Source organism: Sturnira hondurensis, unplaced genomic scaffold (genome assembly GCF_014824575.4).
Source record: "Sturnira hondurensis isolate 20B ecotype Veracruz unplaced genomic scaffold, ASM1482457v3 Scaffold0021490, whole genome shotgun sequence".
Lineage (NCBI taxonomy): Eukaryota > Metazoa > Chordata > Mammalia > Chiroptera > Phyllostomidae > Sturnira > Sturnira hondurensis.
Window position 1 is genome coordinate 3741089 of NW_028094121.1, and position 23967 is coordinate 3765055.

At 47.8% G+C, this 23967-nt stretch overlaps 1 protein-coding gene across 1 annotated transcript; it reads left to right on the forward strand.

The window, feature by feature from the left end:
• The first annotated feature begins 3937 nt into the window (after positions 1 to 3937).
• Positions 3938 to 21475, forward strand: SF3A3 (splicing factor 3a subunit 3). Its single transcript, XM_037032557.1, has 17 exons — positions 3938 to 4140; positions 4413 to 4460; positions 5692 to 5744; positions 5850 to 5955; positions 7065 to 7137; positions 7511 to 7602; positions 8484 to 8566; positions 10498 to 10636; positions 11147 to 11215; positions 11652 to 11719; positions 11886 to 11993; positions 13063 to 13132; positions 15030 to 15194; positions 15280 to 15390; positions 18820 to 18910; positions 19918 to 19973; positions 21193 to 21475. The coding sequence occupies exons 1-17, from the start codon at positions 4045 to 4047 to the stop codon at positions 21268 to 21270; spliced, it is 1506 nt and encodes a 501-aa protein (XP_036888452.1). The 5' UTR covers positions 3938 to 4044; the 3' UTR covers positions 21271 to 21475.
• The last annotated feature ends 2492 nt before the right edge of the window (positions 21476 to 23967 follow it).

Sequence of the window (23967 nt, forward strand, 5' to 3'; positions counted from 1 at the left end):
AAGAGGCTACTGACCAACATTTCTCTCTCTCTCCCTCTTTCTCCCTCCCTTCCCTTCTCTCTAAATATAAATAAATACAATTTTAAAAGAAAAAGGTCAGCTTGAGATGAAATGTTAAGGTGGTTTTTGAGGGACATAACCCACTGTCTTCTCAGATTGCCAGCATCTAAATAAAGCGCCCATAAAGATTCGATCCTTGTCTCTACTTATTGCTTCTGGTAACAACGGGCAGCACAAATGCCAGCTTTCCTGGTTTCATTACTGAGGCATGCTTATTAGCCAAAGAGAAAACAGCCAGTATCTACACTGACAGCAGATACGCTCTTGGAGTTGCCCATGACTTCGCCAGGCTCTGGAAACAACCAAGTGTCGCGACCTCATTTGGACAGAAAATTAAAAACAAAGACTTTGTCCAGGCACTCCCAGATGCCGGGCTGACTTTCCGAGCCTTTGCTGTTATTAACACGCAGGGTCATTCTTCTGCCCAAAATATAGAGGCACAAGAAAATGAAAAGGCTGATACGGCTCTGCCAAACTGGCTACTTTATAGGAGGTAACCACAGCCCTGCCTATAAAAACCTCATCTACTCCTGCCTTACCTCATCTATAGTTAAACCTCATGTCACTTCTCTGGAAGAGGAAAGGGGGAAGTGGATTGAACAAAAAGTTGGTTGTTCCTCTGATTCTTCTTAAAGCTTATGGATAGGCCCTCCTAACGGCCCCATCCTTCCCAACAGTCTCCAAAAGGAGATTTTTAACCTCCGTCCATGATTCAGCTCCTCAAAACGCTGAGAAAATGATCCAACGAGGAAAACAATATTATTGGGGCCCTTCACCAGTCTTGTCCATCAGACACATCAGATGGGCAAAGTGTGTGCCAAAATGTAATCCTGGGAAACTGTGGCACGCCTCTCTGGGCACTTTCCATTACCAATGGGTCCTTTAGAGGTGAGGCAGTTAGACTTACCCAACTGCCCCCTCCCACAGTCATGGATATGCCCTGCTCACGACCTGTGTGTTTTCACTTGGGTTGCATCTTTCCCTGGCCATGGCCCTGGCAGTAGCTAAGGCCCTATTAGAAAAAAAGTTATTCCAACCTCAGGAAACTTCAGAGAACTTAGTGATTGAAGAACCCATTTTATGGGACAAACTGTTCAGTCATTTATAAAATTTGGCCTATCTGTCAGCCTTTCCATTATGCTTATCATCCTCAACCCCCCTGGATTGGTCGAACAAACCAATGGAACAATAAATACCCAATTGGAAAAAATTCGCACGGCATTTAGCCTGTCATGGCCCACGATCCTCCTTAACCCTCCTGAACCTTTGCTCCCCGTCAACTGGAAAACATGAACTTCAGCCCTTTGAGATCATCACGGGTTGTCTTGTGCACCTAGATGAAGAGCCGCACTAAGCAGTACTTGTCAAAGGAGATCTCCTGTATCACTGCAAGGAGTTTATCAACACCCTACAACACAACACCAACCTTTTAAAGATTCCTTCAAGCCCTGGCTGGTGTGGCTCAGTGGATTGAATACCAGCCTGTGAACCAAAGTATCACTGGTTCGATTCCCAGTCAGGGCACATGCCTGGGTTGCAGGCCAGGTCCCCAGTGCGGGGCACATGAGAGGCAACACTGATGTTTCTTTCCCTCTTTCTCTTTCCTTTCCCCTCTCTCTACCAATAAATAAATAAACATTAAAGATTCCTTCAACTGCGGGCTCCTGGGAGACGAGGAATGTCCTCACAGCCTCAAACCCAGGGATACCATGTACTGGAAAAGACACCAACTCAAAGAGTCTCTTCAGCCCCTCTGGAAAGGGCCTTACGGGGTGCTTCTGACCAGTCCATGTGTGCTGCTAAATTCCACGGTGTTGACTCGTGGATTCATGTTTCTCACTTTAAAAAGTTCCCAGACCCTGTTGCTGAATGGGTTTCCCAGCCCATGACTGCCACCAAACTCTGACCAAAATCTAGGCAACTGAAGAAGCTGAAGAATCTAGACAGCAGCTGAAGAAGACAACTTTTTCCAAGGAACTGGACAAGGGCTGTATCACACCAGTCCTCACAGAGATTCTTAACTTGAATTTCTTGTCTTTATCTCTTGCTGATTTTTGTTTATCAGGCTACCTTGTGTTTTAGAGAAGATTATCAATATGACAGCAAACCCACTTGTTCTCCCTCTTCTGACTCCCTCCCTCATTTCTCTCTCTAATGCTTGAAATGATAACATTTCAGTAAAACTCTCTGAGAGTGCTGCCGAGGGAGAAGATTTAACTGATTTTCAGTCAAGTCCCCAAAACCCTAAATCAATAAAAGACAGATACCAGCCACTTGTCACTCAGTTACCAACTTCAATACCATGTCCAATATCACTGTCTTCCCACACCAACCCATATCCAATTGACCTTTCAGGTAGACATGATTCAAAAACCAGAGACATCTGCTCCCACTTATCATTACTCATTGTCCCTGTCATGTCTACTGAATTTAAATTTAAATCTTCCCCCCATCTCTTCCTTACCTGATCTCTAAATGTCTACATGACAAAACTAAAAAGAAAGATATAACCAAATTATGTAAACTTGTTTCTTCAATTGGATACCACCCTGATGGGTTTTGAAAAGTGTGTAAATGGTTTCACCCTGGGATGGAAAAACTTCTCTCAGTCATACCTGTGAATAAATCCATAAACCAGAACACTTGGGAGAGAGGGGATGGTTTATGCACCTCCCGGGTTCATTTTATTTTTGGTGTGGGAGAAGATACCTTGACTAAAGGATGGATATATCAGTGTTTAGACAGTTGCTTGTTGGGACAACTTGTCATTTCTTTCTTTATAAGGATCCCTGCCTTTCCAAAAGTTCTCTCTTCTTTTTTCAAAGATGTGATTTATTCATTTTTAGAGAGAGGGGAAGGGAAGGAGAAAGAGAGGGAGAGAAACATTAATTAGTTCCTCTCATATGCACCTCAACCAGGACCGAACTGGCAACCCAGATATGTGCCCTGACCGGGAATCAAACCTGTGACTCTTTATCCTGCAGGGATGACACCCAACCAACTGAGCCACAGCCCCACCAGTCCGGGCTCCATAAGTCCTTTTAACAAAGAACCACAGGACCAAAGGCAGATCGTGAAGCCCAAAAGGGAAATGCTGGCCATTTATGATGACAATACAGGACAAAGTATAGTCAACACACTAATCCCAAGTGCCAGTATAGATGTCAATAAGAATATAATTAGGAATTTATCCAACACCATTGGACAAATAGCTGAAAAGTGGCCAAGACTGTTGCTGCTCAACAAAAGTCCCTACAGCCCTTTGCTCTGGTGGCCCTCGACAATCCCATAGCTCTTGAATACTTGCTGGCCAGGAGGGGTCTGAAAAAGAGGATTACTCTGGCATTTCAAAGGCGTGTTAGCCTGCATGCACAAGAACAGTGAGCAGAGCTTGCTTAAACTCTTTACTAAAAAGGTTATATGCCTGTGGCATGACTACTCACCATGACCTATCCAGTCAGGAATTCATGATCAGATCACCCTGTGAGGTTACATTTCATCACCATGCTTATAGGTTTTATTATACGATCCCTTATTCGTTCACAAAAGAAACAACATAAAACTACTAGCATCCCCATTTTACTGGCAAGGACACTGAGGTCCAGAGAAGGGACAAATGTTGTCAAAAGTCACCAATGCGTGCTCTTCCGTACTCCTCAGTCCACACAGTCTCCCCTTGTGCGCCTGGCGGGCCCCAGGAAGGCGCCGCAAAACGACAGGTTCCCGGACTTTCGTATGCCCCCTAGAGGAAACCTGCAGACGCTACCACACTCCCGGCCAGCAGAGGGCACTGCTACCACCTCGATAGCACAGATTGGGTCTCCTTGTGGTGCTCACTTTTCCTCCATTCCCCGGGACACTTCCGGCACGGCGGAACTTTGGTGCAGCCGGACGCGCTGCGGTAGGGACGCTGGCGAGCAAGGCGGCAGCAGTTGTTTCCGGCCCTGTCGGTGGTGTGAATTGAGTGGCGGCGGCGGAGTGAACATGGAGACGATTCTGGAGCAGCAGCGGCGCTATCATGAGGAAAAGGAGCGTCTCATGGATGTCATGGCCAAAGAGATGCTCACTAAGAAGTCCACAGTGAGTGGGGCCTGGGTAGGGGAGCCGCATTCCCGTGTGTACCCTCTGAGAGCTTTCTTTGACTCTCAGGCCTGCCCCGCTCCCCGCCCCCTCCCAGGGCTCCCCCTCCGAGGTCCGCCCTTGGTAACCTCCTCCCGGGGCCCAGCGCCCCCGGGGGCCCCAGCTTTAGCGGCTGAGACCTGAGCGGGTAAGTTCCGCCCGCCCTCGGGCGGCCTTTTCAATTCCAGAGCTCGAACTAACGGCGTCTGTGTCACCCTTTGCTTTTTCTTCAGCTCCGGGACCAGATCAACTCTGACCACCGCACACGGGCCATGCAAGATGTGAGTACCCCGTTGTCTACTTCTCTTTGGGACAGAGCGAGCTGGGAAAGAAAAAGGCAAGGAGCGGTGCAGGATCTAAGATAACCAACCAGATTGGCCAGTTGCGGGTTGTCTGCCCGGAGTGGTTCCACGCGGCTGCTGAGCTTGAGGGCGCTGGACCGCCCTTCCTCGCTTCTCTGAGTAGGGAACTCATTCATTCTTCGTTACTCGGAGGGACTCCACTAATAGCGTCCTGTATCACATCGATGTGCAAAGTATAGTTATGACAAGTAGATTACTCAGGCGCAGAAAGTATTATCTCTTCTCTTCAAAACAGACACATTTTTGAATTATTTGTGCCTACATTGCCTGCATTTACCTAAGAATAGTTCAATTTATTACTTTCAGGAAACTGATCAAACTGTTGATTCTCGTTAAACCTGAGTGATAGGTAAATGGAGGTTCATACTGTGCTCTTTCTTGCATTTGCTTGAAATCAGTTAAGAAAGGCATAAAAAACCTAATCAGAGTTTCTGATTTTTAGGAGATAATTTATATTATAAGTTTCTAATCCTGTGTATAAATCCCTACATTCAAAATAACTCTGAGAACAAGAGGGTGTTTCTTGTTTGTTTGCTTTGGTAATTATTTGGTGGCAAAACTTTTATCCCACTTAGTAAGTAATGCATACGTTTTACTGCAGAACTGTTCATATTTGTTCCAGATTCCACTAGGGATCTTACATAGCAAGACTTTTGGAGATGGGACCACGTGCCTCCTCCATCCTGAGTTGGAATCTAAAGGAGCCTGTGCGATGTTTTATTTAGCCTGTGCACTCTTCAGTCACACTTTTCTTTGAACTTTATTGTTGACACTATTACACGTATCCCCCTCTTCCCTCCGCTCAGTCAAGCTTTTTGAAGAAGTGTAAATCATCTTGGAGAACCCTTTTGTCTTGGAGGGCCTTAGGTGGAAACCGCGGTTTGGCTGGCTCTTTGACGTGACTCTTGTAGGGACAGTGAAACCTCAGTAGCATGTAAATACAGGAACCCTCTGTCGCCCCTTTCTTGACCTGTTTCAGAAGCTAACCAGGAATCAGTGCCCTCCACTAAAGGTACCAGGAAGCATGGGAACTTGTTACACCACCTTCCTGGAGGTTTCCCTGGGCTTTGATGAGAGAGCCCCTCTTGGGTGCTTAGCTCTGTGGTTGTACAGAGTGCTTCGTCCTGATGGGTCTGTGTTTGTCTTCCAGAGGTATATGGAAGTCAGTGGGAACCTGAGGGATTTGTACGACGACAAGGATGGGTAAGTGACAGTCCCAGCCAACCCGGGGGTTAGTACTTCTGAGGAGCCATGGTGAAAGGGCTGATTTTATGCTCTGTGTTCTCTGGATTTGTGGTGACATTGCAGGTTACGAAAGGAGGAGCTCAATGCCATTTCAGGACCCAATGAATTTGCTGAATTCTATAATAGACTCAAGCAAATAAAAGAATTCCACCGGAAGCACCCAAATGAGGTATGGCCTCAAAAAGTATATTCTGTAAACCTGCTCACAGCTAAATAACGCATTCTTCTTTGAGGGACATCTAAGTGGTACATCTCCATTTTCCCTACACCTTCTCTCTAGTAGGCTCTCACAGTTGTTTGCCTGGGAGATAATACAATAGTAGATAATACAAGAGTAAACTCTGTTTCATGTACTCACAACTTAAACCCACTTTTCCTCCACCCTGTATATTTAAGTACACCGAGCAGTGGTTTCCAAATGCTGCTGCCCATGTGAATCGCCTGGAGATCTTTAACGAGCACCCACAGCGGCCCCGCCCCTTCTGATTTAATTGCCAGGTGCATCAGGGTTTTGTAATGCTCTTTTAGGTGATTCTGATGTGCAGCAGACTTCGGGAATGGCTGGCATTGGAAAAAGTCTGTTGACAGTGTTAGCTATTTGTAGGAGAGTTAAAGAGGACTTTGCGTTTTCATTTTATCTTTTTTATATTATTTGAGTTTTTGTGAGCGTGTGTTACTTTAGCAGTATGTCTAACAATACAAAAAGGAAAGAAAAAGGTAAATGGAAAACAATAGAACAATAGTAGGCTCCTAAGGAAAATCCAGACTGCCGCGACCAGTGTGGCTCAGCTGGTACGTCGGCCCATACACCGAAAGGTCGTGGGTTGGATCCCTGGTCAGGCACATGCCTAAATTTCGGGTTTGATCTTTGGTCGGATTAGTAAACAACCAATCAATTTTTCTCTCTCTAAGATCAGTAAATTTTTTTAAAGATTTTATTTATCTTTAGAGGGGAAGGGAAGGAGAGAGGGAGAGACATACCACTGTATGGTTGCCTCTGCCAAGGACACGCAATGTATTGTGTGTCCCCTGCCAGAAACTGGCCTGAAACCCAGGCATGTGCCCTGACTGGGAATTGAACTGTGGTCCTCTGGTTTGCAGGCCCGTGCTCAATCCACTGAGCTACACCAGCCAGGGCAATAAATTTTTTTTTTTTGAAAAAAGAAAAATCCATACCAAAGTGTCAGAAGTCCCACTCTCTATACAGCTCATTTTTGTGATGTTGCAGCTTTCTTTACATTGAAAAATCCACCTGAGCTTTTCTCTTTCTCTCATCAGATCTGTGTGCCAATGTCAGTGGAGTTTGAGGAGCTCCTAAAGGCTCGAGAGAACCCGAGTGAGGAGGCACAAAGTGAGTGGGATTTAACTTGTCTATCCAGTACTAGCCGGAGTAAGAGTTAGTAACAACTCAGTTTGCCCTCCAAGCCCAAGAAAACAGGGCCCCAGAGAAATCTCTAGCCAGGTTCTCCTAGTGGTTTTCTCTTTGCTGGTTTCTCTGGGCTAGATTAACCTCCTATATTGGCTTTGGACAAAGTATGCAATTTTGTGATAGCCTAGCTCAGATTTACTGGCCCGGAGAGCTGGGGTCGATTCGCTTTGTGAGCGTAGGAAGGACATTTCGGTGAAGGGCTGCTTCATGAAACAGGGAATAGCAGTGCATTTGAAAGGTCGAGTCCAAGAAAGTGGTCTTTCGTATTTGAGTCATTGGTATCCGATTCCTTCAGATCTGGTGGAGTTCACAGACGAAGAGGGATACGGCCGTTACCTGGATCTCCACGACTGTTACCTCAAATACATTAACCTGAAGGCCTCTGAGGTAAGACGCAGGGGAGGAGAACGTGGTTTTCATACTAAGAGTGAGTCAGGATGCCGGGCCGGGGCTCTCGGGCATGAGGCAATGAGAGTGTCTTCCTTGGGCCTTGTCACTGTTGTGTAATATTAAAGAGGTGATATGTTTTTCTTAGAATGAAACAGCACTCAAAATGAACGTCAGGTTTCTACAGTGACTGCAATAAGCATATTATTAATGTTTATTAATACAAGCGTACTTTGCTTTTGTAAAAATAAATGTCTTTAAAAACTCAAACACATATGTTCCTGTGTTGGGCGCATATGGTACCTGGTACCTGGAAGATGCAAAACAGTCTCACCAGCAAAGGGCTGTTTGGTGTCTTTCTTAAAAGACATTTGAAAAGTAACTTAGCGCAGGAGATGTGATTTAATGTGGCAATCTCAGAACGATCTCAGGAAAGTGTATGATTAAGTTCCTCCTGAAGTTGTGAGGAAATGTCCCAAAAGCTCAGTGACTAAACTTTAAGCTCCACGAGGGCAGATTCCGGGTTTGTCTTGTTCTTGCCTGTATCCGTGTACTTGGCCCAAAGATGCTGAATGAGTGACTGGCACCGGCCAGCATTTTATGTCAGGGTACAGCGGCTATCAGAGTCGGTAACCAAGTGCCTCCAGGTAACGCTCAAGTACTTCTTTCCATTCACCACTCGTTAACCTGATCTTGATTTCGCAGCATTAAGTGTATGCCTGCCATTCTCCCCAGTTAGTGTAGGAATTAAATGACAGAACAGAAAAAGGCTAAAATGCTCATTAGGCAGCATTCAATTTTGATTTTATTTACTGGAGATTATATTGCAACCTGGTGGGAACACCTAAGCGGAGCTCTCGTCGCCTCTCTTCTCCTTCCAGAAGCTGGATTATATCACTTACCTGTCCATCTTCGACCAGCTGTTTGACATCCCTAAAGAGAGGAAGAATGCGGAGTACAAGCGGTAAGCAGCAGCACTAGCCTCTAGGCCTCTGCTGGGTTTGAGTCGATTGCTCAGTGTGAAGGATTGAGAGCGGAGTTCTGAATCCTGTGTGGAAGGCGTTCGTGGTGACTTCCAGGTTTAGTGAAGGATAGGGGTCTTGAGTGACACGGTTTTAAAACCTCTGTAATGCTCTGGCTCTGGAGAACGCGTGTCCACGGGCGCATCTGCACTCTTCACCCATGCTGTTCCAAATTTTGCCTCATTGTAGAAGGAAGTCTCCCATCCAGGGACCTCTCTCTTCGGAGTTTAATGGGGAAAAATTAAACTTTCTCAGGTGACTGAAGTGAGGTGCCTGGGTCTGAGGTATAGATGTTAAGTTTTGTGTTATACCCCTGGTTAGTGGTAAAATAAATTTTTATTTTTACCTGAAATAAATTTTAAAAGATTTTTCTCCCTCTTTTATTGAGTATATCGTGGTGACACTGGTAACAAAATTACGCAGGTTTTAGGTTGCCTGTTCCACAACATGCCATCTGTACCGTTGGTTCACCAGCCCCAGTCAGGATGACCTCAAATCTTTTATGTGTGAGTCAAGACTTGAGTATCTGGGCCCTGGCCGGTGGCTCAGTTGGTTGGGGCATCGTCCCCGAGCACCAAAAGGTTGTGGGGGTTCAATCCCTGATCAGGGCACACAGAAAGCACCAGTTGATGTCTGTCTGTCTGTCTGTCTCTCTCTCTCTCTCTCTCTCTCTCTGCTCTCTCTGCTCTCTCTCGCTCTCGCTTTCTCACTCGCTCTCACTCGCTCTCTCTCCCTCTCCCCCCTCCCNGGAGTTTAATGGGGAAAAATTAAACTTTCTCAGGTGACTGAAGTGAGGTGCCTGGGTCTGAGGTATAGATGTTAAGTTTTGTGTTATACCCCTGGTTAGTGGTAAAATAAATTTTTATTTTTACCTGAAATAAATTTTAAAAGATTTTTCTCCCTCTTTTATTGAGTATATCGTGGTGACACTGGTAACAAAATTACGCAGGTTTTAGGTTGCCTGTTCCACAACATGCCATCTGTACCGTTGGTTCACCAGCCCCAGTCAGGATGACCTCAAATCTTTTATGTGTGAGTCAAGACTTGAGTATCTGGGCCCTGGCCGGTGGCTCAGTTGGTTGGGGCATCGTCCCCGAGCACCAAAAGGTTGTGGGGGTTCAATCCCTGATCAGGGCACACAGAAAGCACCAGTTGATGTCTATCTGTCTGTCTGTCTGTCTGTCTGTCTCTCTCTCTCTCTCTCTCTGCTCTCTCTCGCTCTCTCTCGCTCTCGCTTTCTCACTCGCTCTCGCTCGCTCTCTCTCTCTCTCCCCCCTCCCTCCCTCCCTCCCCCCTCCCCCCTCCCTCCCTCTCTACCTCTTTACCTCCTCTACCACCTCCATCCCCCCACAGTTCCTCTTTCTCTAAAATTAATGAAAAGTAGATCCTCAGGCAAGGATTTAAAAAATAAAAGACTTCAGTATTTGGAATTATGTGTGAGAACGAAAGAAGATAGGAAAGGTCAGAATCAAGATGTCATGTTAGAAAGAAAGTCCATTGTAAGCTCATTTTAAAAAGTAGTAGTATTACTTTTAAAAACTAATATCATTAGAATTATAAGTATAGCCCTGGCTGGTGTGGCTCAGTGGGTTGAGCGCCAGCCTGCGAACCTAAAGGCCGCCAGTTCAGTCCCCAGTCAGGGCACTTGCCTGGGTTGTGGGCCGGGTCCCCTGTTGGGTGCATGTGAGAGGTAACCAATCAATGTTTCTCACAGACATTGATATTTCTCTCCCTCTTTTTCTCCCCCTCTCTGAAAAAATAAATAAAATCTTAAAAAAAAAACCAATTCTAAGTATACATGTATTTTACAGGGCATAACAGTTTATCGAAATAGAGACCCTCTTTGCTTTTTTTGAATTGCTTGTTCCTCTAGATACCTGGAGATGCTGCTTGAGTACCTCCAGGATTACACAGATAGAGTGAAGCCCCTCCAGGATCAGAATGAACTTTTTGGGAAGATTCAAAATGAGTTTGAGAAGAAGTGGGAGAACGGTACCTTTCCTGGATGGCCGGTGAGCTTCGGTGGAGGTGTGGGCAGAGGGCATGCCATGGAATTAGAGTAACTGTTTTACTTTAAACTTGAGCCCCTGCTCTAGGGCATTTTATTCCGGTCCCAAGATCAGCGTGGCCATGAGGAGCTCTGTGCCCACTGCGCTGGGTCTTCTCTGTGTACTTTGAAAGGAGCTTTGTCAGGGCCCACTCGCCATTGGCTAAGCCCAGGCTTTTCATCAACCAGGTCATCACTGCTGTGTGCTTCCTGCTGATCAGAAATGGATGGATTGTGTGCTAGGAAATGCTGCTATATATTCTTACAGATCCTGCAGATAAACTTGAGTCTCCCTGAACTCTCAGGAAGAGAGTGTGCCATCTCTTGTTTTAGGTTTTTCTCTGCTCTTGTAGGACTTTGGTTCTTATTCATGCACGTATATAACAACAGAGCCAGCAGCACCTGGTGCTTGAGGTGGCTCCCATGCCTTCTTCCTAAACCTCGATCTTAATAAACGTATTGTCCCTCTTGCCAGAAAGAGACAAGCAGCGCCCTGACTCACGCTGGAGCCCACCTTGACCTCTCCGCTTTTTCCTCCTGGGAGGTACGTTTTCTTTAGCCTGTGTACTCGTCTTGCTTGTTCCCTCCTCAGAGGGACCACTCGTTTTCCTGTTTTAATGCTATGGACTTACAGTTGTAAGACACAAGTTCCTGGGACCAGACATCTACAGAAAATACAGAAAAGGGAAAAGAAAAAAATATATATAGTACTTTGAAAACTGTGAAATAATAATTCAGACTGTATTCAGCTATAGTGGAGGTCATGGAACATTACCAGTATGGTTATTTATGAACTTGACCACAGAGTCAGCCAGTCCTTCGGAGGTGTGAGCTGAATGCTGGGAGGTGACTGTGGAATGTGGGTGCCACAGCTGCAGGAGCACCCACGCCACCAGCCTGCACTGACCCACGTTTGAGCATTCATTGTTTGTCAAAATCTGTTTACATAAAATTCTTGTAACTTGTCTTTTTTTATATAGGAGTTGGCCTCCCTGGGTCTGGACAGATTGAAATCTGCACTCTTAGCTTTAGGCTTAAAGTGTGGCGGGTAAGAGCCTGGTTTTTCTGTCATAACTGTCCCAGTTATTGTGTTTGCACAGTCTGCGTGGCTCTGATGCCATTTGTCCTCTTCCCCCAACCCCCCACCCCACTGCAGAAATAAGCAGGTCTGTACGAAAAGTAATCCTGAGACGCTTTCCCTCACGTCTCCTTAGGACCCTAGAGGAGCGAGCCCAGCGGCTATTCAGCACCAAAGGAAAGTCCCTGGAGGCACTGGACACCTCCCTGTTTGCGAAGAATCCCAAGTCAAAGGGCACCAAGCGGTGAGTGGCTGGGGCAGCACCTCTGCTTGCGGTTTTAAAGTGAGGTTCCCGTGCGGGATTTCCTTCACAGCGGATTTTAAACTGTTCTGTCACCATTCCTCACCCACAGAGGTCTGGTCTGCTCTTTTTCTCTGTGAACGGCAGAAGGTGCTTCGTTGTCACAAACCAAGCGCAGTTTGTACGTGGCTGGTTGAGTGGCTGAGGCCCTGCCGTTGCAGCTGCTCTGGGGACCCAAGTCACCTTGGCAGTCTGTGGATAGGTTCAAAAATATTTCCCTAAGTTTGCTTTTCCTAATGACAGTTGTCTCTGTTCGTGAGCCACATGCATACAGGGTACTTTTTATATGTTTGTTCCGATGCTCACAACAGCCCTGAAAAGTACTTGTTATCCTGATTTTTCTTTTTTTTTACAGGTAAGAACGTAGAAAAGTTATGAGTATTCACTTTCTTCCTTTCTTTTTTTTTAAGATTTTATTTACTTATCTTTAGAGGGGAAGGGAAAGAGAGAGGGAGAGAAATATCAATGTATGGTTGCCTCTTGTGCATCCCCTGCTGGGAACTGGCCTGCAACCCAGGCATGTGCCCTGACTGGGAATCAAACCATGATCCTCTGGTTCACAAGCCCGCACTCAATCCACTGAGCTACACCAGCCAGGGCTCTTTTTTTTTTTTTTAATTGTATATTTTCCATTACCATCTATGCCTCCCTCTTCCACCTCCACCCAGAAATATATCCACCCTCTCGGTTGCTAAGTAGCAGGGTCAGGGATCAGGCCCAGATCCTGGAGCTGGCTTTTTGCATCACGTCTCCTCTGCAGGTTTTAGTGTTGGGAATTGACACATCTGGACGTGCCCCCTACCTTGTAGAAGGAGGTCAAAGGAAGCTTCCACGCACTCCCGGAAATAACCTCAGTATTTCATCAGCAAGTCCTGGGATGAACAGAGCATTTGCTTTCACAGCAGCTTTCGCATGAACTTAGGATTTTTAATGCACCTGTTGAATAAGTGTTTGGCACAGGAAACAAGCCGTTGGTTAAAAGAACCCTTGAGTGATACTTTTTTCTTCCTAGAGACACGGAGAGGAACAAAGATATTGCTTTCCTAGAAGCCCAGATCTACGAATATGTAGAGATTCTTGGGGTAAGTAACCAACTCTGGTGAGGACTATAAATGCTACGAGGTATGGAAGTAAGAGAAATATGAACTCAGGATACTTTTTCTAGGGTGAAGGAAGAAGAGTAGCTGTTAAACCAGTTCAGCAGAAGATAGAGCTCTCTCGGGGCACTCGGCCCTTGGGTGAGGGCCTGTTCTGTCCTTAGGTGTCTGTTGTCAGGTGATACTCCCAAGGCCGCCCAGCTCCCAGGAGGCTAGGCAGAGAGAACAGGCTCCCCTCTCAGTACAGTGTTCAGAACGGTGCAGGTTCATTGCCTGAGCTCCAGAATATACCCAGCAGGTAACCCAAGAACCAGACGCTCGAAAGGCAGGTAAGAGAAAGGCTGCTCACAGCAGCTTTTAGCCGTGACTTAACACGAAAAGGCGTTACTTTCGTGTTTACCAGATGGTGAGAAACTTATGAGGGCTGGAATGTCCATGGCACAGCTGTGTGTGAGCTGCTCCTTGAGTGTTCTCTCCGGAAGGAGGTCTGGTTGGGGGTGGAAAAGGCCTAAGCTGACCAGGATGTTTGTTTATCTCAGAAAGTAGGGGAAGGAGTAGGAGGAAAATAGTTCTCTTTCAGGAACTAGGGCAGCGCTCACCCAGAGAAGATGGCCAGCGTCCCTGCAGCGGGCCAGCCGGCCTGGTAGTGTCGGCTTTGCACAGTTCTCGCCTGCTCTCAGAGGCTCTCCCTTTGCAGATGCTCAGACGGCGCTGTGAGTGGATGGCTCTGGGTCAGAGAGCTTGTTTCTGGGCTTCTGTCCATTGCCATGGATGCTCTCACCCTGCCCTTATTTGAGGACCGCACATAACAGCAATAAGTGTGGAGTCACCTGTTGGTTCCCTCTGTTATACTGCTTTCAACGAAAGGAGGCTAGCCAGACGCTGGACACTGGGGACACTAGTACCCTCCACAGTAAACGTGGGCTTTGCTGCTGTGGGCAGCAGCCCAAGGTGCCAGTGCTCTGAAGATGCCTGGAGACCAGTTTTGCCCTTGTCTTAAGGTGTGCTCACTACTTTCCCTCCTTTGAGAGCGTTTTGTTTGCCCTGCCAGGAGGTGGCACTGTTCTCTTAGGAGTTGCGGACAGAGTGGGTGCCAGTAGTTGCTCTCGTTGTACTGATGTGATTTGTATCGTTATTTCATTTATTGCTATCTGTTGGCTTCCACACATTGTGTTAAATCTTTGGATACAACAGTGAATATGATAACGGCCCTCTGCCCCTAAAAGACCCACTTTGTGGTGGGAAGAGACAGGTGGATGCGGTAGAATGAGATATATGCTGGGATACGTTGAGATTGAGTTTTCTAAGTAGAAAGAGGGAGGGAAAATGTTTCCGTAGAGGAAACGGTAAGCATGGAAAATTTCATGAGCTATGCCAGAAATTTTGACTGTGTCCTTCAAACAGTAAAAACCCAATGCAAGGTTTTTATGCAAAGTGTACCATTAGATTGGTTTTCTTTTAAGCAGATAAATCAGAAAACAGTGGAAGCTGGACCAGAGTGAGGAGAGGCGCAGAGCAAGTTAGAAGGTTCTCATCTGCGGGAGGGCACTAAGGTGGAGAGGAGAAGAAAGGACCAGTTCGGGAAACCGAACCGATTTTCAGATACGACTCTGTCCTCTGGTTTCTGTGGCAGTCCGTGGCCTCAGCTGAATGATTTAGGCCCGTGACATAAAACCTTTGACTTTTCCGTTGGGGTCAAGGAGGGCCTGCTGACAGGATTCGTGAGAGCAAAGCAGACCCTCCCTTCATTATCTTCTCAGAAGGGAATCTTTTTGTCCTTCGACGTGAGGGTCAGCAAGGGTTGCAGGAAGATAGGAAATTTCCTTTCTTGCTTTTCACTGCTTTTCTCTGACTTCCCTTTTCATTTATGGACCTGACTTAGGAACAGCGACATCTCACTCACGAAAATGTCCAGCGCAAGCAGGCAAGGACCGGAGAAGAGCGAGAGGAGGAGGAGGAGGAGCAGATCAGTGAGAGTGAGAGTGAGGATGAGGAGAACGAGATCATTTACAACCCCAAAAACCTGCCCCTTGGCTGGGACGGCAAAGTGAGTCCCGGTGGCACCGCCTGTCCCTGTTCCCTGCTCTGGGGGCGAACTCCTCTGATGCTGTTTGTTTCCTGGTTTCTTTCAGCCCATCCCCTACTGGTTGTATAAACTTCATGGCCTGAATATCAACTACAACTGTGAGATCTGTGGAAATTACACCTACCGAGGTCCCAAGGCCTTCCAGCGGCACTTTGCTGTAAGGAATTGAGAGCCGTTTCTCCTGGAAATTGATGTATAAAACACAAGTCCTTCAGCGAAGAGGAGGGGCGCTGCCCGAGAGGCCGCTAGTGTCCAGGGCTTACGAGAATCAGAAGGATTGGGCCTAAAGCCAGGCGTGCGGCATGTGGCCTTGGGTGCCAGTGCCAGCCTTGGTTGTTGGTGCCTAAAGTAGCTTGTGGGGCGTTCTCCCACCTGCTGTTGGAACCTCATTTTCGTTTTCTCTTGCTTACACTTATCTCTGTCTTGCAGCATCTTAGACCAGCAATTTTCAACCAGTGTGTCCCAAGAAGTTTTAAAACATACAACACCTGACTATTTAGTCAGGGGCACCAACCTCTTTTCCCTTAAGAGTGTCAAATAGGAAAATGACACCCTTGCTGGTGTGACTCTGGATGGAGGGCCAGTCTGCGAACCAGAGTGTCACTGGTTCAATTCCTTGGCAAGGGCACCTGCCTGGGTTGCAGGCCAGGTCCCCAGTTGGGGGTGCTCAAGAGGCAACCATACATTGATATTTTTCTCTTTCTTTTTTTTAAATATATTTTATTGATTATACCATTACAGTTCTATTCCCCACCTTCATTCCCCTCCACCTGCACACTCCCTCCCCCACCATTCTCCCCCCCTTTAGTTTATAACCACGTGTCTCAAGTTCTTTAGATTCTATATTTCCCCTACTATTCTTGCCCTCCCCCTATCTATTTTCTACCTACTGTCTATGCTATTTTCTGTACCTTCTCCCCCCTTCTCCTCCTCCCCTGTTGCTAACCCTCCATGTATTCTTCATTTCTATGGTTCCACTCCTGATCTAGCTGTCCTCTTGGTTTGCTTTTGTTTTAGGTGTGGTTGTTAATAACTGTGAGTTTGCTGTCCTTTCACTGTTCATATTTTTCATCTTCTTTTTCTTATATAAGTCCCTTTAGCATTTCATATAATAAGGGCTTGGTGATGATGAACTCCTTGAACTTGACCTTATCTGAGAAGCACTTTATCTGCCCTTCCATTCTAAATGAAAGTTTTGCTGGATAAAGCAATCTTGGCTATAGGTCTTTGGATTTCATGACTTGGAATACTTCTTTCCAGCCCCTTCTTGCCTGTAAGGTCTCTTTTGAGAAATCCGCTGACAGTCTGATGGGTACTCCTTTGTAGGTGACTGTCCCCTTATCCCTTGCTGCTTCTAGGATTCTCTCCTTCATTTTAGTCTTGGCTAATGTAATTATGATGTGCCTTGGTGTGTTCCTTCTTGGGTCCAACTTCTTTGGCACTCTCTGAGCTTCCTGGATTTCCTGGAAGTCTATTTCCTTTGCCAGACTGGGGAAGTTCTCCTTTATTATTTGTTCAAATAAGTTTTCCACTCGTGGCTGTTTCTTTCCCCCTTCTGGTACCCCTATAATCCGGATGTTGGAACGTTTAAAGATGTCCTGGAGGTTCCTAAGCCTCTCCTCATTTTTTTGAATTCTCATTTCTTCATTCCTTTCTGGTTGGATGTTTCGTTCTTCCTTCTGGTCCATTCCATTGATTTGAGTCCCAGTTTTCTTTCCATCACTATTGGTTTCCTGTGCATCTCCCTTCATTTCACTTAGTTTAGCCTTCATATATTCCTCTAATTTGTGACTTTGTTCCTCTAATTTGTGACTATAATCTACCAGTTCTGTGAGCATCCTGATAAATAGTGTCTTGAACTGTGCTTCTGAGAGGCTGGCAATCTCTTGGTCACTTAGAGTTATTGGCTCTTGGACTTTGAGTTCTTCTTGCACCATCTTTTGGGCTGTTTGTGCCTGTTATGTAGCAGGATCGGATCCCTAGGTGTTCACCAGAGCAGGGCAACTCAGTCGCTGGGTTGTGACGCTGTATGTGGGGGCGGGATCAGAGAGGAACAATGGCGTCCCGTCTGCCACCTCCTGCCTCGCCCCCCCCCCCCAAGGGGCCGCAGCTGCCACCGTCACCGGGGCTGCGCCTTTCATCCCACTGCGCACGAGTGTGCCACCGCCGTCAGCCCTCCACCACTGGGTTCACCCGCTGGGGCCTGCGTGGTCCGTCTCACTGTGCGCATCCTGACTGGGTCCGGGCTGCCTTCGAGCCTAGGTCGGAGGATCTTTCCTGCCCGACCCTGCTCTGCTGCTGGCTCTGCCCCTCTTACCGTCCCGTTGAACGGTTAGATGTAGTCGGACTTCCGCATAGTTCAATTTTCTGTTCTTTGGCTGTGTCTTTGTTCTCCAAATCTTTGTTGTATTCAAACTTGGTTGTGGGAGAAGGCACAGTGTTTCCACCTATGCCTCCATCTTGGCGGAAGTCCCCGATATTTTTTTCTTTCCTTCTTTTTTCCCTTTCTCTGAAAATAAAGTCTTTTTAAAAAATTTTTTTTTAAAAATGACAACAGCCAACACAACAATAGCTGTCCGTTGTGAATAACTCAAATTATACATTTTTGTTGTTAGTTGACAAATATTTTTTTGGTGCGCCACAGCATTTTAGTCATCACCTTATGTGTGCCATGAGGGGGAAAGGCTGCAAATCGCTGTCCTAGACCAGCTCTCACCCCTCAGTCACTTCCCCACCCCACTGCTGGGGGTCAGGACCAAAGCAGCAATGGACTGCCTCCTTCTTTGACTCTTAAAGGGCCTTTGCCTCTTTGGGGAAAAAAAACTAAAGGGATGGCAGTTATCGGACTATTGTTGAGACAAGGCATTATCTGGGTGTGCTCTAGTGAATGGATGCACCCTTGTTTTGTTTCTGCCTTCAGATCTCAGTACTTGAAATTCTACAGAATGAAAAAGACTTACTAGACCAAGGATGGAAAATCTGTGTAAACTCCCTCCCTTCCTCAGACATACATATTACTGATTGGTCCTGGGTCTTTTCTGCTGAGCCCTAAGTGCTCTTGAGTCTTACACCACTTCCAACAAGTCGGAATTGGCACCAGGGAAAGCCTGTGCCGTTTGCCATCCCTGAGCCAAAGTTGTCATTGCCTCAGCATCTGTCCCTGCCCTCTCTCGTGTCCTTGCTTGTCCCTGTTAAACATTCTTCTATACTTACAAAGGTGGTGCTGTCCTGCCACCAGTGACCCTTCTCATACAGATGGTGGGGGCTGCATGTGAGGTGACTGCTTAGAGTCGTGATGTGTGTCTGTGGGCTTCACATAGAGGTTTTGTCTGAAAGGCTCCTGGATCTAGGGTCTAAGTTTCATAAACCAGCCCAGCGGGTGAAAGCACAATGCAGCGCTGTGCTGAGGGACCTGCCTCTTGTCCGTCCCAGCCAGCCCTTTGCAAACTTGAACCACGAAAGAAGTGCTGTCTTTAGATGGGGTCCTTTGAAAAGGGTCAGGTTAGGGCTTATGAGGGGAAGGGAGGTAGTGCCCTGTGTTCCGCTGTTTCCATTCACATTGTTCTTTGTTTCTCTCTCCTTCCAGGAGTGGCGTCACGCTCACGGCATGCGGTGTCTGGGCATCCCAAACACTGCCCACTTCGCCAACGTGACACAGATTGAAGATGCTGTCTCTTGTAAGTAAGCTTTCTTCTTTGGTAGACCAGACCAAGGGCCACTCCCGCAGCTCACTGTCCTGATGTCCCGGTGTGTGCAGGCCGAAGGGCAGCTGTGGATACGTGGAAGCTTCAGCAGTCACACATACTGTACTTTTGAGGGTCGGGAGTACCAATACTTCTCTTTTGAGAAGGGCCCAGTGCTGAGTATAAAGTAGGGCTTTTAGCCCTGACGGCTATGGTTCAGAGGGTTGGGCATCATCCCACAAAGGGGAAGGTCACTGGTTCGATTCTCAGGGCACGTGCCTGGGTTGTGGGCCATATCCCCTGTTGGGGGTGTGCAAGAGGCAGCTGGTTGATGTTACTCACATGCATTGATGTTTTTCTCCCTTTCTTTCTCCCCCCTCCTCTCTCTAAAAACAAATAAAATCTTTAAAACGGGTTTTTTTTAACTACATGAAAGATTTTGAGCCTCTTTCCCCCACAGCTGTGTGTCTCCTAAGTAATAAGAGACCTTACAAGACTTACAGCCAGGAGAGCAGTGGGCGGCGGCAGCTCGTTCTGGACTAAACCCTGAACCTGTCTCCAGGACCCCTTCTCACTGACTTCCCAGTGAGCCAGAGCGGGCCTGCCCGGCTCCCCACTGCCTCCTCTGTGCTGAGCCCTTCCCTGTTTCACAGCCCCCGGCTTGAAACGTACAAACAAACAAACAAACAAACAAAAACAGGTCACTTTCTCCAATACTTCCCATAGGTTGTGCCACATTTACTTCTTTCTCCAAGAGTATCAGTTCTCTATTTTAAGAGGTCTTTGGTTATATTTAATGCAACTTTTCTTTTACAGAAAAGATTATGGTAAGTTTTGCAATGGAGTTGCCTACAAGTGGTCCAGAAGCAAAATTCCAGTTTGGGGCAAGGCAGCACTTCAACAGCAGGGTCACCCCGGGGAGCCCTGACTGGGTGGGGGCGGGGACGTTGGTAATGCTGTGCGGCCAAAGGATACTCATCCTGTGCGTTCTTGTCCCGCAGTGTGGGCCAAGCTGAAGCTGCAGAAGGCGTCGGAGCGGTGGCAGCCCGACACTGAGGTGGGTGCCGCGTGGCGTCGGGAATGGCGTCACGTGACAGGGCCCCTCGCCGGGAGGAGGGAGGTGGGAAGTGGCCCCCGGCTCACTGCAGCACAGAGCAGCGGTGTTCCACCTTCGTCACCTCACGGCGCATGGAAGACTGGTGACCAAAACTATGTGGCACACCAAAAACACATTTTTTGCCAATCTGACAAAAAAAAAAAATAGGTAAAATTTTGATTCATCCACACCGGGATGCCTGTTGTCATTTTCTTATCTGACACAATCTAAGGGGAAGGAGGTTGGTGCCCCTGACTAAATAGCCAGGTATTGCATGTTTTAAAAATTCTTGCAGCACACCGGTTGAAAATCACTGGTATAGAGTATAATGTGACAATAGCCATATATTGACTCTTGACATGTAAGTCTAATTTATTTGTAATAATTGAATTTGTCAGACTTTAAACCTGTCTTTAGACAGGTTGTATTCTCCCCCTGAAATTTTGAAGTGGCGAGCAGTAGCACCCAGTGTCCTGTCCTGCTGGGGGCCTGCATAAGCCGAGAGGTCGAGAACCCATATCTTATACGTTAGATGTACTTGGAGGATAGCATCTCTTGAGAGGCGGTCCTCGCATGAGGTGGGGAGGCATCCTCTGTGGCCTCGAGATCCTCACCGCAGCAGCAGTTTCAGAGATGAGAATGCCATGTGTATGAGGGACGGTAGCAGTTTCTCCCCTTTAGATCAGTGGTTGTCGTGTTCCTTTTTCAGCAGCGATGCCCTTTTCACACCGGAATGTAGAACTCATAGACAGGAGACAGTGAAGCAGGACTGCTCCTGAAGTGGGGGAGCTTGGCCTCCCTCCGCCCTTCTTACCTGCAGTGGCTCCGGGAGCAGAAACTAGGGTTCTTGGGAACTTTTTGAACTGTCGTCTTAGGTCAGCCTTCCTCAGCCTGGGTTCCTCATCTGAAACACAGGAAGTGATTGGAGTGAATGATTTTCTCGTATCTCAAGGATGGGTCACAATCGGTACCATTCTGGATCCCTAGGAGAGAAGTTGGTGCATTACACACAGTGATGCCTTAGGGCAGTGGGGCTTAATTGTCTTCCAGAGCCCCAGCTGGGAAGGGCTGTCTTAGGTGAATGCCATGGGGTCAGGCTGGGGTGCGCTTGGGCACCAGACATTGTTTCCAGCCATTTCGCCCAGGAGGCCCAGCTAACAGTGTGCCCCATCTTTTCCAGGAAGAGTATGAAGACTCCAGTGGGAATGTTGTGAATAAGAAGACATACGAGGATCTGAAAAGACAAGGACTGCTCTAGTGTTCAGGAGCGCACTTCAGCTCTCAGGCCTGCCCGGGCTTCCCCAGGATTTGCTTTTTCTATTCCTCCCAACCAAGTGCGCCCAAAGACTCTGCTAGTCTTACGGTCTGGTGTGCACCCTGTAGAGACAAGGCATGCTGGCAAATTGTGGGGTTGAAATGTGTTTATCTTTGTTTTATATTAAAAAAAACTTCAGAAAATAAAACCAGCCCTTGTTCTCAATGTGTCTTGTTCTGAAGCCCTGGATCATGGACTCAGTCCTTTAGCTCCCAACACTTCCCTACCCCTTTGTCATCAACTTCAGTAGCAACTAAGGTGTAATGAGCACCCGTTAGGTACAGATACTGTCAGTGTATCTGGCCTAACCTCTTCCCCACTTCCTCCAAGGAGCATCACCCCAGCATACGCCCTGCCCTTGTGAGTCAGCCACTCGTGCACACGCTGGAGAAAGATGGGGAGGGTAAGCCAGGGCCTCCGCTAAGGACAGTGATGTTGGCCCTGAGGTTTTCTTTTTATTTGCCTAGAGGAGTTGGGCTGCTTGGGGACAGGGCCCGCAGCCCTGCCCTTCCCAGGCCTCAGCAGCCTGGCACACCATGGAACTGGGACAGCAGTGACTTCACCGCTTGCTGGTTCAGAACACGAGTCTGGTGACCCTGTTTCTTCTGCAAGGTCCCTATTAATATTCTGGTGTTCTCCAAGCCCAGGTAGCCAAGACTCGGGTGGAGTTGAGCCCCTGCCACAGGAGCTGAGTCTGGTATCCCCAGTGAAAAGAAAGGGGAGCCGTGGAAGCTCCGGTCTGCCCACTGGCACCACCGTCTGAAGGCCGGGGCCTGCCCCAGAACAGGGTCCAGAGGCCCCATTTGCCCCTCGACACTGAGATTCTCTGTAATACATGTGTAATCCTGACGCAGAGCTGGCCCTCCCACACACATCACCCTTGTCATCCCCCTGGTAGCATCACCACCCCTGCGCCCTTGGCACTTCACTCTGGGCTGGTATTTTCCTTCCTCGTTCAACCAATGCCTCGGGCTCCTCACGCGCCTTGTGCTAGGGCTCCTTCGGTTGCATAAAATTCCGGTAGGACACCCTCTTCAGGGCCTGTGCTTCTGAAGCAGAGTGAGTGGATAATTAAACCTAATTGAACCAACTAAAAACACTGATTATCGAAAACCAGCCCGAGGTGCAAGGAGACATTGCCATTGAGGAAAACAGTTCAACAAGCCTTGGAAGTGAGAAATACGGGAAGGAGACCTCCCTCCAAGCTGCTTGTTAGAGCACAGCAGCATCGGGGTCCCCAAGGAAGGCAGCTGTTACAGCCCTCTGTAGGAGTGGGTGCCCAGGCCCTCAGGGCTAGGGCAGCACCCCGAGATCCTTCTTTTCTTCTTTACAGTGTAGGGGGAGGCGGGCCTGAGTTCTCAGGGGCCCTCCAGCATCTTGCCTGGATAAGTGCAGTCGTCCTGTGCACCAGAGCGGTCTGGAGGAGCCCCTGGGTTTCCCTGCCCCAGCAGAGACTCCTTCATTTGTTATATTAGCCAAGTGTTATTCTACTACATTCCGTGTGCCAGACACACCTAGGTTTGCAAACCCTGAGAGGTAAGTGGAGGTGAAATGGTGAGAGCAGAACCAGAGGCAAGGAGGCTCATTAACAACCTCGTGGGCAGGCAGTTGGAGCCCTGTGGCCAACTCCATCCAGCTCTGAGGAGCACAGAGCTTTTTCAGGCAAACTTGGCATCAGAAATGGTTTTCCCCAGAGGTGACTCCTCAAAGTCTGGACTGCAGGGCGTCTGCTATGGGAAGATCAGGATTGCAGCTGAGCCCACTGATCAGGCTGGGGAAGGAGCAGAGTGTTGCTTTTTCTTGGTTTCAATCAGTCGTTCTTAATCTTTTTAGGATCAGAGATTCCATTGAAAATACAAAGATAACTGGACTTTCTCCCTCGGAAAATACACATGCATAGATATTTCTGCACACATTCGTAGGAGTTCACAAATCTCCAGAAGTCCATCCTTGGTTCCTGAGTCTTTTAAGAATCTTTCCAATAGATACGGAGTCTGCCCCCCTGCCAGGGTGTTTCCTGTTGAGAATGGGTGATTTGGCTCACTCTTCAGGGAGGAAAGCCGCGTGATCATAGAAGCTGCAGGACTCTGCCTGCCCCTCCCAGCCCAGGCAGGAAGCATCTGGGAAGTTGTTCCAGGGACTGACCCCTAGACTGACCCTGCTGGACCTGAGACGAATCCTGGGAGGAACCTCCCTAGACCGAGAGCCTCCTCACGCCCCACCTCTGAGAGGAAAGCAAATCAATCTGTGTCCAGTCTCCACTGGTCATCCCTTCCTCCACTTCCCGCCTGTTCCCCACATGGGGTCAGCTTGTACTGGACAGTTCTACAAAGGGGCACCCTAAAGGTAACCAGTGTGTTGAGGAAGTGAGGGACAAAGTTCTGAGATGTCCCTCCTCTGCATTTTTTAATCCTTGGGGTGATAGCTACTCCCCACATTCATTGAGTCCTGCCAGTAGCCTCACCTCAAAGTTCTCGGGGTGGGGATGGGCCCGGGACCGCTCCCCACACACTCGCCCTTCCACTACCAGCCAGTTCTCCCATTCCGGGCGGGCTCTGGGAGAACACTGCCTTCCCCCAACTCTGCTCTCTTCTGAGAGCCCCTGCCACCTGCCAGACATGTCCACTGGGATGCTGGGAT

What these genes read in the sequence shown, in the direction of transcription:
- SF3A3 (XM_037032557.1), top strand. Translation starts at nt 4,045, where the DNA reads ATGGAGACGATTCTGGAGCAGCAGCGGCGCTATCATGAGGAAAAGGAG. An exon ending in GCACACGGGCCATGCAAGAT is followed by an intron (nt 4,461 to 5,691) that starts GTGAGTACCCCG and finishes TTTGTCTTCCAG; the next exon opens with AGGTATATGGAAGTCAGTGG. An exon ending in GTACCTTTCCTGGATGGCCG is followed by an intron (nt 10,637 to 11,146) that starts GTGAGCTTCGGT and finishes CCCTCTTGCCAG; the next exon opens with AAAGAGACAAGCAGCGCCCT.